At 38.5% G+C, this 14,889-nt stretch overlaps 1 protein-coding gene and 1 long non-coding RNA gene across 3 annotated transcripts in view; one reads left to right on the top strand and one right to left on the bottom strand.

Annotated features, from left to right (window-relative positions):
- The window catches only part of LOC139981652 (NFX1-type zinc finger-containing protein 1-like), a 28,085-nt gene that overhangs the window by 6,766 nt on the left and 6,430 nt on the right, over positions 1-14,889 (bottom strand). For both annotated transcript variants that reach the window (XM_071994207.1, XM_071994206.1), the window contains exons 2-3: positions 8,402-8,578; positions 3,372-7,691 (exon numbers count right to left, since the gene is read on the bottom strand). In XM_071994207.1, coding sequence (XP_071850308.1) covers positions 3,372-7,691; positions 8,402-8,547 — 4,466 coding nt within the window. In that variant the 5' untranslated portion in view covers positions 8,548-8,578. The remainder of the gene's footprint in view (positions 1-3,371; positions 7,692-8,401; positions 8,579-14,889) is intronic.
- The window catches only part of LOC139981654 (uncharacterized), a 41,320-nt gene continuing 35,020 nt past the window's right edge, over positions 8,590-14,889 (top strand). Inside the window, exon 1 of the long non-coding RNA XR_011797905.1 lies at positions 8,590-10,091. This is a non-coding gene — a long non-coding RNA (uncharacterized lncRNA). The remainder of the gene's footprint in view (positions 10,092-14,889) is intronic.

Here is a 14,889-nt window from a genome sequence, read left to right as displayed (position 1 = left end):
TATAATAACTACTGCTTAACCGTAATAGTACCATGAATTAAATACATCGTGTACGTTTTTATTTAATTTGTTTACACACAAGGTCGTGACACACACATACATACAATTCATTTCTTGCCATGCACATATTACTTTTACATGAATAAACCCAGAGTGGGACCCTCTCATTGGTTGCTTGTTATGCCTGAAAAGTTAAATACCAGCATCGAAGGAGACTCACGCACAACCTTTATCATTGGTTAATGTGATAGAATAGGCTATAGCAAACATCTTTCCCAAACATGTACGAAAATCTTAAATCCATTTGATAGATATCACGTACATGTTTAATTTTCTTTCATACATATTAAGGCTGGAGATATAACGAAATCTAAATATGATATTATCAAGCTACACGTGCATCATATGTTTGTATTTTGTTCTTTTAATTATTACGATGCTTATTATTTGCACGGGAGATGGGTTTTAATGATGCTGAATGTTACATACTGAAGCTCTTAATAAAACCGAATGATGACATTGGTTTCAGTGTGACCAACGTTAACTTGTTGTGACCCAAGCCATTGTTCTGGCAGTTTCAACACCCCTGTTCGGACTTTGGCCTTGCCCAGTCAAACATTATTATGTATATATATATAGTTAATGTCATGGGGTAGCAGTTCTTCTTCACACCTGCTGCCATACAGATAAGACATATATGTAATGCTCTGGTTGTAGCCATTGGCTTGAGTGCATGTTGCTTTTTTATATAGCTCTTCTCCAGAGGCTGAATGACAAGTAACAGAAAATTCAAGGGACAAAATACAAGCACAGATTACAGATAGGTTAATGAGCGGGTAAAAACAAAAGAGACTGAAGTCAGAGGATTAGTAGACAAAGGGTGGAGAGAAGAAAGAAACCAACAGGGGGAAGAGGAGAGGTAGGAGATAAACTGAATAACAAGAAAGTGTAGAGAAAAGAGGTGGAACAAAGCTAGGAGAAGAGGGGTGACAGAAGGGGAAAGGGAGATGAAGAGGGGGGGGGGGGGTTGTCGTACTAGATTAGGACGGCTACCTAAGGATGCAACCCCCTGCAGGGACATGTCATTAACGGTATGGTTGGGAATGTTAAAGTGTTTTTAAATCGGGGTCTAAGTCTTCATGGTATTGACTGTCGATCTGTGACCATACATCCGCTTCTTGAGGAAGTTTTTGGTTTCACCAACATATTGAATGCCACAAACTCTACAAGAGATCAGATAGATGACATTAGTGGTTGTGCAAGTGATTTGACCAATATCATTGTGTGTGAGTTGGGTGCTGTGGCTGGTGATAGAAAGGAGTCAAGAATGTGGTGGCTGCATGCAGACGATGCATCTCGAAGTATGATCACATTTGAAAGTACCATGCTAAATGTGTGTGGGGTTGGAAGTTAAAAGTGAAACAGCAGCAGTCCCAAAGGTTGCGTGGACGTCAATAGGAAACAATGAATTTTTTGAGGAACGGTTCGTCGGAGACTATCTGAAGGAGAATGTTGTGGTTGTTAGTGGTGATTTGCTGAAGAGGAGGAAGGTTTAGGTGGACAGTAACAACCAGAGGAGGCTTGTCATTGCAATATCTTCCCTTTTTGACCTTCACTGGCAATGTAGATGATCTGGATAGAGAGCGGGCTCTGAAGGGCTCCAAGAAATCTTCTAGCACTATAACTCCTGGCAATAAGGTGTTGTTTTAAACATCTATATGACGAATGGAAGAGGAAACATTAGAGCAACTACGACGGAGACGAAATGCTTGACTGTAAGGCAATTCCAGACTTGCAGTGGCGGGGATGGCAGCTAGTAGAATGTGGATACTGTTGTGTGTCTGAGGGCTTGGTGTATAAGTCAGTAGAGAGAGAGAGCCGTTTTCCTTGCAAACAGTCACATTGGGGAAGTTAAACTGTTGATGAAAGTAATCAGAGGTGAATGTAATAGTGCTGTTAAAGGATTTAATGTGATTAATGAAGGTGAGCAGGTTATCTTGATTACTGGTCCAAACGAAGAAGATGTCATCAATTTAGCGCCACCAGATAAGAGGACGGCAGGGAGCTGCGTGGAACGTGCGTTTTTCTAGGAGAGGCATAAACAGGCAAGCAATTGAATGCGCCAATCTGGTACCCATGAAAGGCCCGTGTCTTTGAAGTTGTTTTTGGTGAGAACCTGTTGCACGAATTGGGTGGACAAGGGTGGCCATTATTGGACAAGGCTGCACAGGTTACTGTGATACATTCAGCATGAGGGATGTAAGTGTAAAGAGAAGTGACGTCGAACGTACCTACGATGGTTGTACTGGGGATTGTTTTCTTGACATCCTCAATTTTCCTGAGGAAATCTGGAATGTCATGGATGTAAGAATTAATCTTAGGAACAAGAGGTTTGATGAAGTGTTCCATAAACAAGGAAACCGCTCGGTGGGTAGCCATTGCCTGAGATAATAGACCTACCATGGTTAGCAGGGTTGTGAATTTTGGGCAGAAGATAAAACATGGCTGCCGTACAGTTTGTGTGGGAAAGGAAAGAAATATCGGTGGGACCAGAATCAAGGAGGGTGTAATTATCGCTGTTGGACAGATGACGATTGGCTTCCTTGATGTAATCTTGTCGATGAAAAGAATAGCGCTGGGATTTCTGCATCAATTGAGTGAGCTTCTGAAGAAAAAAATTGTGAAGACATATGAAAACAGCGGGATGAGTAAATGACAAATAGAAAATGGAAAACTGAAACAAAACAATTAAAATACAAGTACAAATACAAATACAATGCAAAGTTTAACATATAAAAGATTTCCACAGTTTGAACTCTGGTGACCTTAAATGACCTTTCATCTACTTGCCCAAAGATAAAGTTCTTGAACTCATGCTACGTACGCCACATGTCAAATATGAGATCAGCTGATGTACCCTAATCTGATGTATTCGCTCACAAGCTCTCGTCATCACACACGCACACATACGCACAGCTTCAGGTGGTTCTAAGTGTAGTCGTCTATGGATCACTTACTCGAAATCGAAAGCCCAGGCTAGCAGTGCTGTTTTCTGTCCCTACATACATAGTTGTTCTTTGAGAGCTTTTAGTGTAGCCTGATCTAAGTATCCTAAATGTACTGGAGTCATACAGAACTTTATAAGCAGTAGTTTCCCAGTTAACAGTAACTTTATGTATTTATTAATCACTCAATGATCGTTATATGCAATTAAAGATACTTTTTGTTAATATGTTGTTACCTGCCAGTTCTTTTCCTTGTATTCATTGTATATATTTTGCCTACCTAGGTGTCATAATATAAAAGTATAGTAGTAATAAAAAAGAGAACAATAAAAGGCATTTGACCCCAAAATTCACTGAGACACTCACCTGGCACGCGGCTCATCCTCATATCCAAATAAGATGGTTGTTACATCTGCCTTGTTACAATGGCGACATAGTGTGGGACAACGCTCACCGCATAGCCCAATACATGGGTGTCCACACCGGAGTCTGTTTTTGCATGGTAAATTACATGGCTCACGATCACACTCATCTCCACAGGCTTTATAACAGACTTTGTGACTGCAACTCCATTTACATTTCTCCTTGCACACCGCACAGCTTTCACCGCATGTTTTCTGGCATTTGTTATGCCTACATCGATTTTCACAAGGTCTGGAACACGGAGGACAGCTTCTGGAACACGCTTGATTACAAGTATGTCCGCACAGTAGTATCCGCTTACACTTTTGTGTGCATCTTACGTGATATTTCCCGTTTTCACATTTACCGCAAGTCCCTTGACAACGATGCTCACATTTTAGAAGAACCTTACATTCCTCGGGGCAAGATATTTCAGAACACTGTACTTCCGATTTGTGACCACAAGGATGAAATGTCTTCAGGATCATTTTAGTACAAAATGTTGAGCAATCTTGCCCGCAGCGGTTTTTGCATTGGTGACCACATGGCAACAATCTGTTGCACTTGCTACTGCAGTTAACATCACCTGTTTTCTGGTAACACTGGACCCACTGTTTATGTGAACAGGGTAACAACTTTTGCACAGGTTTCTGACAATTCTCGTGACACTGCTGAAAGCATTTCAATGGGCACGGGTGTTGTAAAACACACACATCTCTCTCACAAGGTCTTTTACACAAGATGTCCCTATGCTCTTTATCTGAAGGATGGCATTTCATTTGGCAGGTGTGTCCGCAATCTAACCTTGCCGCACATGGCAACTTGCATCCTCCATCTGGTGCTCCCTTAAAATCTTCGGAAGTAGAGACTTCCAACGGACGTGTTGGGTGATTGCGACAGAACAATTTTAAACTTGGGCCAATGAGATTTCTTTTCTGCAGGTCGGATGTAATTGCTGTCCAGACTTTACTTTCCCGAGACATCAATGTAAAGTTCCCAATACAGTATAAGCCTTTCTTGGCTCTCGACAATGCTACGCAAATTCTGTTGGATACTTTTAGAAATCCGATATTGCCTTCCACATTACTCCTAACGAATGAAAGGAGAATTATGTCATTTTCTTCTCCTTGAAAATTGTCAACAGGGCAGACACGGACACCTTCAAATGTCTTTTTGTCCATAATTTGTTTGAAAATGAAAACTTGTCCCTTGTAAGCTGTAAGAATCGTTATTTGAAAGGGACTGTAGCCTTGTTGCAGTAAATATTTACAGAGCGATGTGAGAAAGCGTGCTTCGTGTAGGTTGGATCGGCTTTTGTTTTCTTCATCGTGTATTTCTTGGATGTTATGTTCGATAAAATATAAATTCTTCGATACACCGAGTATATTGTCGTACTTATTTACCATTTCATGGTCAAGAAGCCCCGGATAGAAATCGCTGTGAATTTTGAGAATATGTGATATCTCCGGTCTCATTCGATGCTGTAGAGATAGGCGATGGCAAGGAATGCCATTTCTCATCAGTCGCTCAAAAAGGGATACATCCAGCTTGTAGTCCTTACACAGTTTAAAGACAGTAGGGTTAGGTCTCAGCTGTTGGTGGTCACCTATAAGAATTAAATGCTGAGTATGTTCACTAAGTGAGGTGATGACATGTGCTTCTAAAATTTCTGCAGCCTCTTCTACCACGATAATCGGCGGTCCTACTTTTCTCAATAGTTTGTTGTACTTTGCAGCACCAGTTGTTGTTATACCAATGACATCCTGATTTCTCAATGCTTCAAAGTCATCATCTACTCTCAGTTCCTTTAAAATGGCCGCTTTTCTATCATATTCAACAAACAATTGGCGAAGCTTCTGATGAATTTTTCGAATATAGATTTGCACCCAGAATCGGTACAGCCTCCATCTTTGCCTTTCATCTAAAGACCAAATATCTGTAATGTTTGTAGCTTCTTCTTGAGTCATATGGTCGGGTTCCGCAAGTTTTTTAAGGATAACTCGATCAATCTTACGACTTTTCTTTGAGACTTTGGTGGTCCATCCACTTCTGTCGTGTATAACCTCATTTTCATGCGATGGGAGAGACACAGTAACATTTTCAGGGGTGTGTTCTGCAAGAGAACCAAGGGACTGCAGGAAGTCATCTTCGTCATCAATAAATCTTCTTTCGAGTTCTTCGTCCTCAACATCATCCATTTCATTTTCTTCCTCACCTTCGAAATCATGCTCTCCGTCCTTCACTTGCTCCATTTCTACTCCTTGGTGCTCTCTGTAGTCATAATCGTTGCCTTCTCTGAAATCATTCACTCTTTCGTTTGCACCAATCATCCATCCTCTTTCATCGGAAAGGCAAAGCCAAACAACAATAACGTCGGTTGTGCAATAGTTCTTGTATGCTTGAAAACTTTCTCGTTGATTTTCAGTCATTACATCTTCAAGAATCTCGGTTTTCAATGGCTTTTTACTAACTGCATCAATTATTGACTTGTATTTTTGTATCTCCTTTGCACATTCTGTCATCTCTCCCATAACCATTCCATACTGCCATCTTCCTGACTTCTGACATCGCCGCTTAACTTGATTAAGATTAAGGTCTTTTATCTTCTCGCTGACACTTCTCCCACCAATCCTTACGATCCCTGTTTTTTGAAACTCAAGGATACCTTCAAGGAATTGGTCAAGTGCATGGTTGGTGTAGCAAACCACAAGCAATGGTTTATTCCTACCCCAAACACTTTTGTTTTTCAATAGGGTTTGAACGATTTTTAGCCCAACATATGTTTTCCCAGTACCAGGTGGTCCTTGAATGAGACAAACTTCCTCTTGAAGTGCTGCTTTATAAGCAATCATTTGAGATTCATCAAATCCCATCAATTCTGCGCTTGGCCAACCTGCGTTTGCACTAACACAAACTTCCTCTAAATGCGCACTTTGAGAAGATGCCTCATGTCGCTGCCTGCTAAGTGACAGCCTGATGCTTGTGTCAGGTTCGTCATTGACCCACGAAGTTGCTGTCGTCGCTAAATTGAATGTACAATCGGGATCATTCTTAATATATCTTGGCAGGTGCGGTTCACGGTTAGCACTGATGATATATCGTGTAAAGGGAAAGTTGTGCGTATCTATTGCTTGCAGACATCCCAGTACATGCCGATAAGCTTCAAAGTAAGAGGAAGATTCCGCCATCTTGAAGGAATAAGAGAATATTTCTTGTGATTGTCTAGGTTCAATATCGAATGTCACACTTAAAAATCCTTGTTTCAATTGCTTTGGGTCTCTGTTGGCAACGACCCCAAATATCAGGGTCTTGAAATCGTCTCGCGAAAGGCATATTAAAGACCCAAATATGAGTCTTTTGCTAAGCTCCCATTTCACTCGCTGAAGGCTGTTGTCCACATCAAACTTCAATATGTACAAAAGCCCCCCTTTAGATGGGTCAATGCCAACGGCACGAACATTGTTATATAAACGAAAATTTTGGTAGCGCTTTTTAGCCTGTGCTCCTCTTTTGGCTACTTCAGCTGTGTACTCGGCAATTCCCTCACGTAAGGGTTGCACAAAATCCTCCCTCAAAAGACGAAAATGAATGTCTAAGTAATGATTAACATCACTATACCTGCCGTTTACGATGTTTCTACGCAGGAAAGGTTCATAGTCTTTGCGAAGTTCTATAGGAGTTGGAAGTACTGGTAGATCCCTAAAGTTGTCAGGTGGTGTTTCGCTTGAATTGTCTGGTATTCTCCGCCCCCTGCGAGAAGTTACTTCGCCACTGTCTCGTAGGTAATTGGAATGTTTTTCAGTTAATTTACAAAGTTTTGACCCAACTTCTGGAGAAATGAAGATGTCCTTTTGCTCGAATTCTTTAATGACTCCCTTTAAGACGAAAAGGGCTACTCCTAATGACGTTATTACGTCCGGAACTAAATGAAGCATCTGACTGAGCAGTTCCACGGTCGTACTCACTACACTTTCGCATTCATCTTTGAACAAATACAAAGCAGGCCATTTAGTTATCCAGTAGGTCAATTTTGTATCAATGAAAGACTTATCATGAAGAAGTAGTAATATATCCTTAATTCTTTCGCTTCCATTGCATGCACGAGCCACAGCAGCGACAAGTAATTCAATTTTTGCGTCGTCTATTTTTCCTTCAAGAAGTTTCTCAAGGGGTCTTTTATTCTGATGAAGTAACCGTGCTATCTCGTCGGATGTTTCATTTTCAAGTCTCTTCAACATAGGCATGCCCATTGGAATAGTTCCTCTTTGACCCCTGACCGGTGTCCTGTTATTAAAAATAACAACATTATACTATAGTGAAGATGCTAAAATGGAACATTTATGACAAATGTTATCAGTACTGATACTTTTCCTGAATAGAATTGATAATTAGACTTGACTGTTATGGAGTACTACCTCGTGAGAATCCATATGATGATGATGATGAACCCAATAATCGAGTCTAGAAATTTACATTTGTGTGGTGGATAGCAAATTATACAAGACTCTTGGACGGGATATGTTTCATGTTCTTTCATGGACGCATCTTTAAAGTGCAGAACAGCTGTGGGCCAGCAAACAAGCTGTAATGATAAATCACCAAGCAAGTGCACTTCTTGAAGCACAACAACGTTTTCAAGGGTAATGTACACATTGTACGAAAACGATCAGTAAGTTTGTTAAAGAAAACATTTTTGATAATTTGTTATGCTATTAACGTAAAAATGCCCAACGATGTAAACTTCGTGATAGGGACACAGAGGAGACAGACTTCAGACTCCTTCTTTTTTAGAAAAAAAAATGTTTTTTTTATTAACATTTTTTGAACCACCAGTAAACATGACATTGTAGACACAAAACAAAGAAAACAAATAACAGAGCTAGTACATTCTCAACAACAGGCTACCACCACACATGATATATGTCCTCTTCTTTAATTGACTTTATATAGTTAACTATATAGGCTTCATAGGAATCACTGAAAGGGTGAGTTACCCATGTGCTTCACCGCGACCTCTTCCTCGAGAATGTGATCCCCTGCCTGAATTTCCTCCCCTTCGTCGGGAGTGTACGTCATTGTGTGTATAGCGCCCTCGTTCATTCCCACTACGCTGTCTCGTTCTGTCATCGCTGTCTGCCATAGTTTTCTATTCTTCCATTCAAACGTTCAGACTGTAGAGGAAGGCAAGTGAAAGGGAAAAGGGAACAAACGGAAGAGAATAGTTTACAACTTATATAAAACTTATATACCACCAATATACCAAAACTAGCACAATTTTTAATTCCAAATATCAATGGAGTGAATTTGTCACAAAAACCATCAACATTTTGCGGTCAAATGTCGAGTGCTTAAACGTCAGAACTAGGCTGTATGTGAAACTTTACGAAGTAAATGTCAAGATGTCGAGATAAATTGAACTTCCAAATTTCGAGCTGAAACATCAAAATGTTGCAATGGAAATTAAAACAAGAGCCCAAGGGCACTGTGGTTCCTTGCTTGGGGTATATGACAATACACATAATATTATCAAGCAAGATTGGGCTGAAAAAGTCCAAGTAATTGTGGTCCTACATGTTCCCATAAAGTAACCAACACTATAGCCAACACTTTTGTGATCACAAAATGTGATCGGATTTTTTTATCAAAAGGCACTTTTGAGATCTAAATATGGCGTCGAAAATGTAAGAAATATAAGAGACCTACAAGCGTGTCAACAGATATGATAACAATGGTGACCTCAGATGACATGACCTTTAAGTTTTAAAATGTTCCACCACCCCATTCACAACTTGTCCCAAAATATCAACCATGTCACACCTTGGCATTGAGATTTAATTGCATTAAATGTCAAAATATTAACTTTGAACTTGTATGTAACTTAAAACACAAAGGTCACCCTGAGGTCAACATGTTGACATTTTTGATCGGTGAGACGTGAATATAGCATCAAACTATAAAAATTTCAAACAGTTTTCTTTGCCCATTTTCTCCCCCCATAATACTACTTTTTTAACATTAGCTGACCTTTGGTGACCTTGGATCACATGACCGTTAAGTTTGAAAATATTCCCCAATACCATTTGCAACTTGTCCAAAAAAATCAACCTTGTCACACCTTGGAACTGGGAGTTATTGCATTAAATGTGTGAAAATTAACTTTGACCTCAAATAACTTTGCACACGAAGGTCAAATGGGGGTCAACCCATTGACATTTATGATCAGAAGGTACCTTTAACATCTGAAAATAGCATCGAAACTGTAAAAATCCCCAAAACACGAAAAGGTCACCAGAGGTCAAATTGAGGTCAAGGGTCACCCAGATGCGGGTCGACAATTGGATTACATTGAAGCAACTCCCAACCCTAACGGACAATTTGTTCTCAAGTTGTCGCAAAAATACTAGTTTTTTATCATTAGTTGACCTTTGGTGACCTTGTATCACATGACCGTTAAGTTTGAAAATATTCCCCTATACCATTTGCAACTACTCCAAAAATATCAACCTTGTCACACCTTGGAACTGGGAGTTATTGCATTAAATGTCTGAAAATTAACTTTGACCTCATATAACTTCGCACACGAAGGTCACACAGGGGTCAACCTATTGACATTTATGATCAGAAGGTACCTTTAACATCTGAAAATAGCATCGAAACTGTAAAAAATCCACAAAACACGAAAAGGTCACCAGAGGTCAAATTGAGGTCAAGGGTCACCCAGATGCGGGTCGGCAATTGGATTTCATTGAAGCAACTCCCAACTCTAACGGACAATTTGTTCTCAAGTTATCGCAAAAATACTAGTTTTTTATCATTAATTGAACTTTGGTGACCTTGTATCACATAACCGTTAAGTTTGAAAATATTCCCCTATACCATTTGCAACTACTCCCAAAATATCAACCTTGTCACACCTTGGAACTGGGAGTTGTTGCATTAAATGTCTGAAAATTAACTTTGACCTCGTATAACTTCGCACACGAAGGTCACACGGGTGTCAACCAATTGACATTTTTGATCGGAAGGTACCTTTGATATCCAAATCTAGCATCAAAACCAAACATTTTCTTTTTTGCTCGTTTCCTCCCAAAATAAGCACATTTTTTCTAATGTGACCTTTGACCTTTTGACCTTGGTTTCAGATGTAGTTTAATCTCCTGATATCAAAAAACAAAACGAAAAGTCTGTACAACCGTCCTAACTCCGACCGAAAAACTTTGACCCCATATAACTTCGCACATAAAGGTCACACGGGGTCAACCTATTGACATTTATGATCAGAAGGTACCTTTGACATCTGAAAATAGCATCGAAACTGTAAAAATCCCCAAAACACGAAAAGGTCACCAGAGGTCAAATTGAGGTCAAGGGTCGCCAAGATGCGGGTCGACAATTGGATGACATTGAGGCAACTCCCAACCCAAACGGACAATTCGTTCTCAAGTTATCGCAAAAATACTAGTTTTTTTTATCATTAATTGACCTTTGGTGACCTCGGATCACATGACCGTTAAGTTTGTAAATGTTCCCCTAACCAGTTCACAACTTGTCCCAAAATATCAACCTTGTCGCACATTGGCACTGGGAGTTATTGCAGTTTTAATATTTTCGGTTCTTGGACCATAACTGACCTTTGGTGACCTTTGTGAGCACCAAAAACAATAGGGCACACCTTCTCCATATGGCGGATCTATAGTCCAAGTTTGGCCTCAAACCAACATTCCCTTATTGAGATAGAGCGTACCCAAGCAAGTGTCACAGACGCACACACACACATACACACACACACACGCACTCTTTCGCCTGCATGACTACATAATTATGTTACGATTATCATCGAAATAAAAAATGTAAAACGTCAAAGTCTGATTGATGGCACAAACTAACGGTTAAAATGTTATGATAAATAGGGTAAGGGTTTAGGCGTTTTGCATGTGGCGTGAAAACAGTCAGTGTCATATATTTAACTTTTTTTTTTTAAATTGTACAAAGTGTAGATAGGTGTCGCTCAACAAAGGGTTAAAGAGGTCAAGGTCTGAAGACCTTGTACGCGCTCAAACGCAAACTATGTCTCTTGATCACTAACTGCCACAGGAATTGACCTTTGCTCTTTTAAGTGGCTGAGATTATTTTCTACGTCCAGTAATGACTACCATATGTCATAAACTATCAGAAGGGAAATTACCTTTGCAATGGTCAAGTTATCTGGAACTCTTTTCTGAAGTCCTGGTAATTTACTTTAGGACACATTTTCTTCAGCTGCTCTATAACTCAGGTGATTCCATTTATATTTAAACGCATATTAAGGACAAGGAATGACGGAGCCTTCTGGCTTGCTTGTTCCTTAATAATGTTATGAACATGAAAGGTGCGTATCCAGAGGGGGGCGTTGGGGCGCGCCCCCCCCCCGGGTAAGAAAAAGAGGAGAGAAAAAAGAGAAGAAGAAAAAAGGGAAAAGAGGGTGGGAATGAGGAGGAAGGAGAGGAAGGAAGGGAAAAGAAAACGAAGAAAGAGAAACAGGAGAAAAAGGAGGGAACAGAAGAAAAACGCCAAGACATCGGGAAGAGAAAGAGGAACAGTGGCATAATTACAGCGCGGGTCCCTATTATATACACAGCTTAGCCAGTGACGGATCGAGGATCAAGGTGCGCCTCAGCCTACCCTTTACAACGAAAACTCCATTTTTTTCGTTACCAATTTTCCTCTCTCACTAATTTATATAAATATATATATATATATATATATATATATATCAGGGATGAGACTGAGCCCGGGAAAAAAATCTGAAATTTATCGATCGCCGTCCTGGGGGAGGGGTTTAAGGGGAGGGGGTGTGCCCCTCCCCTTTAGAAATTTTTTGTCAGGTAAGGAGGGCTTAGATGCGAAATGGTGGACTCTAGATGGAATCTATCACATCACGTAACTCGCCAAAAAAGTGTGGAATTTCTGCTTGTATAATTTACCCATTAGCTTTTTTGAAACAAAAAAAAAGGCTTTTTTGCTTGCTTTGTGCTACTTGATTCCACCACTGGTCAAATTCGGTGTTCCTTCCCTTCACAGTCCAGCATGTTCGGCAAAAAAAAAAAAAAAATTAAATAAATAAATTAATAAATAAAAAAAATAAATAAAAAAGAATAAAAAACGCGAATTACGAGAAAAAACGCGAAAATGAAAAACAAAAATCGGAAATCCGCGTTTCCGCGGAAGAGTCTCATGCCTGATATATATATATATATATATATATATATATATATATATATATATATATATATATATATATATATATATATATATATATATATATATATATATATATATATATATATATATATATTTATATATATGGTCAATTCTATGATAAGGTCAACATCATACCCAAAAATTTAAAATCATTGTACATTAAAATTGTATAAGTTTCCAATAAATAGAATACTTGAAGTTACTAAAAATATTTTTTCCACCCCCAAAACATCATTTGTTTGATTATGGGGTCGGTAATAACAAATGATTCCCGTAGTGACTAAATTATAAAAAAAAAAAAAAATTCATTTTGTGCAGATTTGTACATAGTAATCATAGGTATCATATCAAGTCTTCACATAGATACCAAAAGGATTACTGACTTTTCCTTTCCAGAAGATATTCAAATTTTGCAGAAAATCACCCTTTACGAATGTCACGCGAGTCACGTCACGCGAGTCACGTCAATTCAAGATAGTGTGTTTACCTATTTACTGTGTGTTGGACTAATTATATTTGCTATAGTATGGTGCTCACTTAAAAGCTTCAATGTTTTTCGACATCAAGACATTAGACAACAGTGGTAAATTGAAAACAGTAAACACCCTCGATTTACTGTCACGAGAGTCACAAAATTGACTGTTTTTGTTTTTTTTCTACTTGCCTGCATAATAGTTTTAATCCAAACAATGAATATCAAGTCTTCACATAGATACCAAAAGGATTACTGAATTTTCCTTTCCAGAAGATATTCAAATTTTGCGGAAAATCACCCTTTACGAATGTCACGCGAGTCACGTCACGCGAGTCACGTCAATTCAAGATAGTGTTTTTACCTATTTACTGTGTGTTGGACTAATTATATTTGCTATAGTATGGTGCTCACTTAATAGCTTTAATTTTATTTTGACATCAAGGCATTAGACAACAGTGGTAAATTGAAAACAGTAAACACCCTCGATTTACTGTCACGAGAGTCACAAAACTGACTGTTTTTGTTTTTTTCTCCTTGTCTGCATAATAGTTTTAATCCAAATAATGAATATCAAGTCTTCACATAGATACCAAAAGGATTACTGAATTTTCCTTTCCAGAAGATATTCAAATTTTGCAGAAAATCACCCTTTACGAATGTCACGCGAGTCACGTCACGCGAGTCACGTCAATTCAAGATAGTGTTTTTACCTAATTACTGTGTGTTGGACTAATTATATTTGCTATAGTATGGTGCTCACTTAATAGCTTTAATTTTATTTTGACATCAAGGCATTAGACAACAGTGGTAAATTGAAAACAGTAAACACCCTCGATTTACTGTCACGAGAGTCACAAAATTGACTGTTTTTTTTTTTTTTTCTACTTGCCTGCATAATAGTTTTAATCCAAACAATGACTATCAAGTCTTCACATAGATACCAAAAGGATTACTGAATTTTCCTTTCCAGAAGATATTCAAATTTTGCAGAAAATCACCCTTTAGGAATGTCACGCGAGTCACGTCACGCGAGTCACGTCAAATGAAGATAGTGTTTTTACCTATACTGTGTGAAAATTACAGGGATGTTATAGTTTGATGAATGAATCACTGATTAAAGATATCATAGATGCATTCCCCTTTAATTAGGCAACTTGAATAATATGGGCACACATAATGCAACTAATTATAATAATTTCATTTGAAATATCAGAATTTAAAATCATGACTATTTATTTGCAATATAATGCCTATTTTATCACCACATTTGGAAAGTTAGCACATGTCATTGATTTTTTAGTAATATACAAAAATATAATCTATATTTGTATCTGGCAATGCCATGTGCTTTGACTTGACAACCTTAAGGTTTTAACTGCTCAATCATTCCCAATATCCTATGAGCGAATGTATCTTCTCAAATATTACACTTTTGGTTTATTCAAATATGACAAATGAGAATGGTAATTTGAATCATATTTTGAAAGACCTGTTTCTTCTTTAACTTTCAAATGAGTGACTTCAACAGACTAAATATTGTTATAAATATTAATTGACAAGATATATTGCCTGAACAACTGTACTACTGTACCCATACATTATATTACCTACTGTCTGCAGTCATGAAGGTAACTCGGGACATTAATATCATCTGGACAACACGGAAGTACCTTTTGGACACTTTCTAGACCAATGAATGTTATATTTCACTATGCAAGATCTATACCTTCGATTCACTACTGCATTTGGTCTAGAACTATCCGAAAA

Source organism: Apostichopus japonicus, chromosome 15 (genome assembly GCF_037975245.1).
Source record: "Apostichopus japonicus isolate 1M-3 chromosome 15, ASM3797524v1, whole genome shotgun sequence".
Lineage (NCBI taxonomy): Eukaryota > Metazoa > Echinodermata > Holothuroidea > Aspidochirotida > Stichopodidae > Apostichopus > Apostichopus japonicus.
The sequence above is the reverse complement of the archived record's forward strand: the minus strand, read 5'-3'. Positions and strand labels throughout refer to the sequence as shown.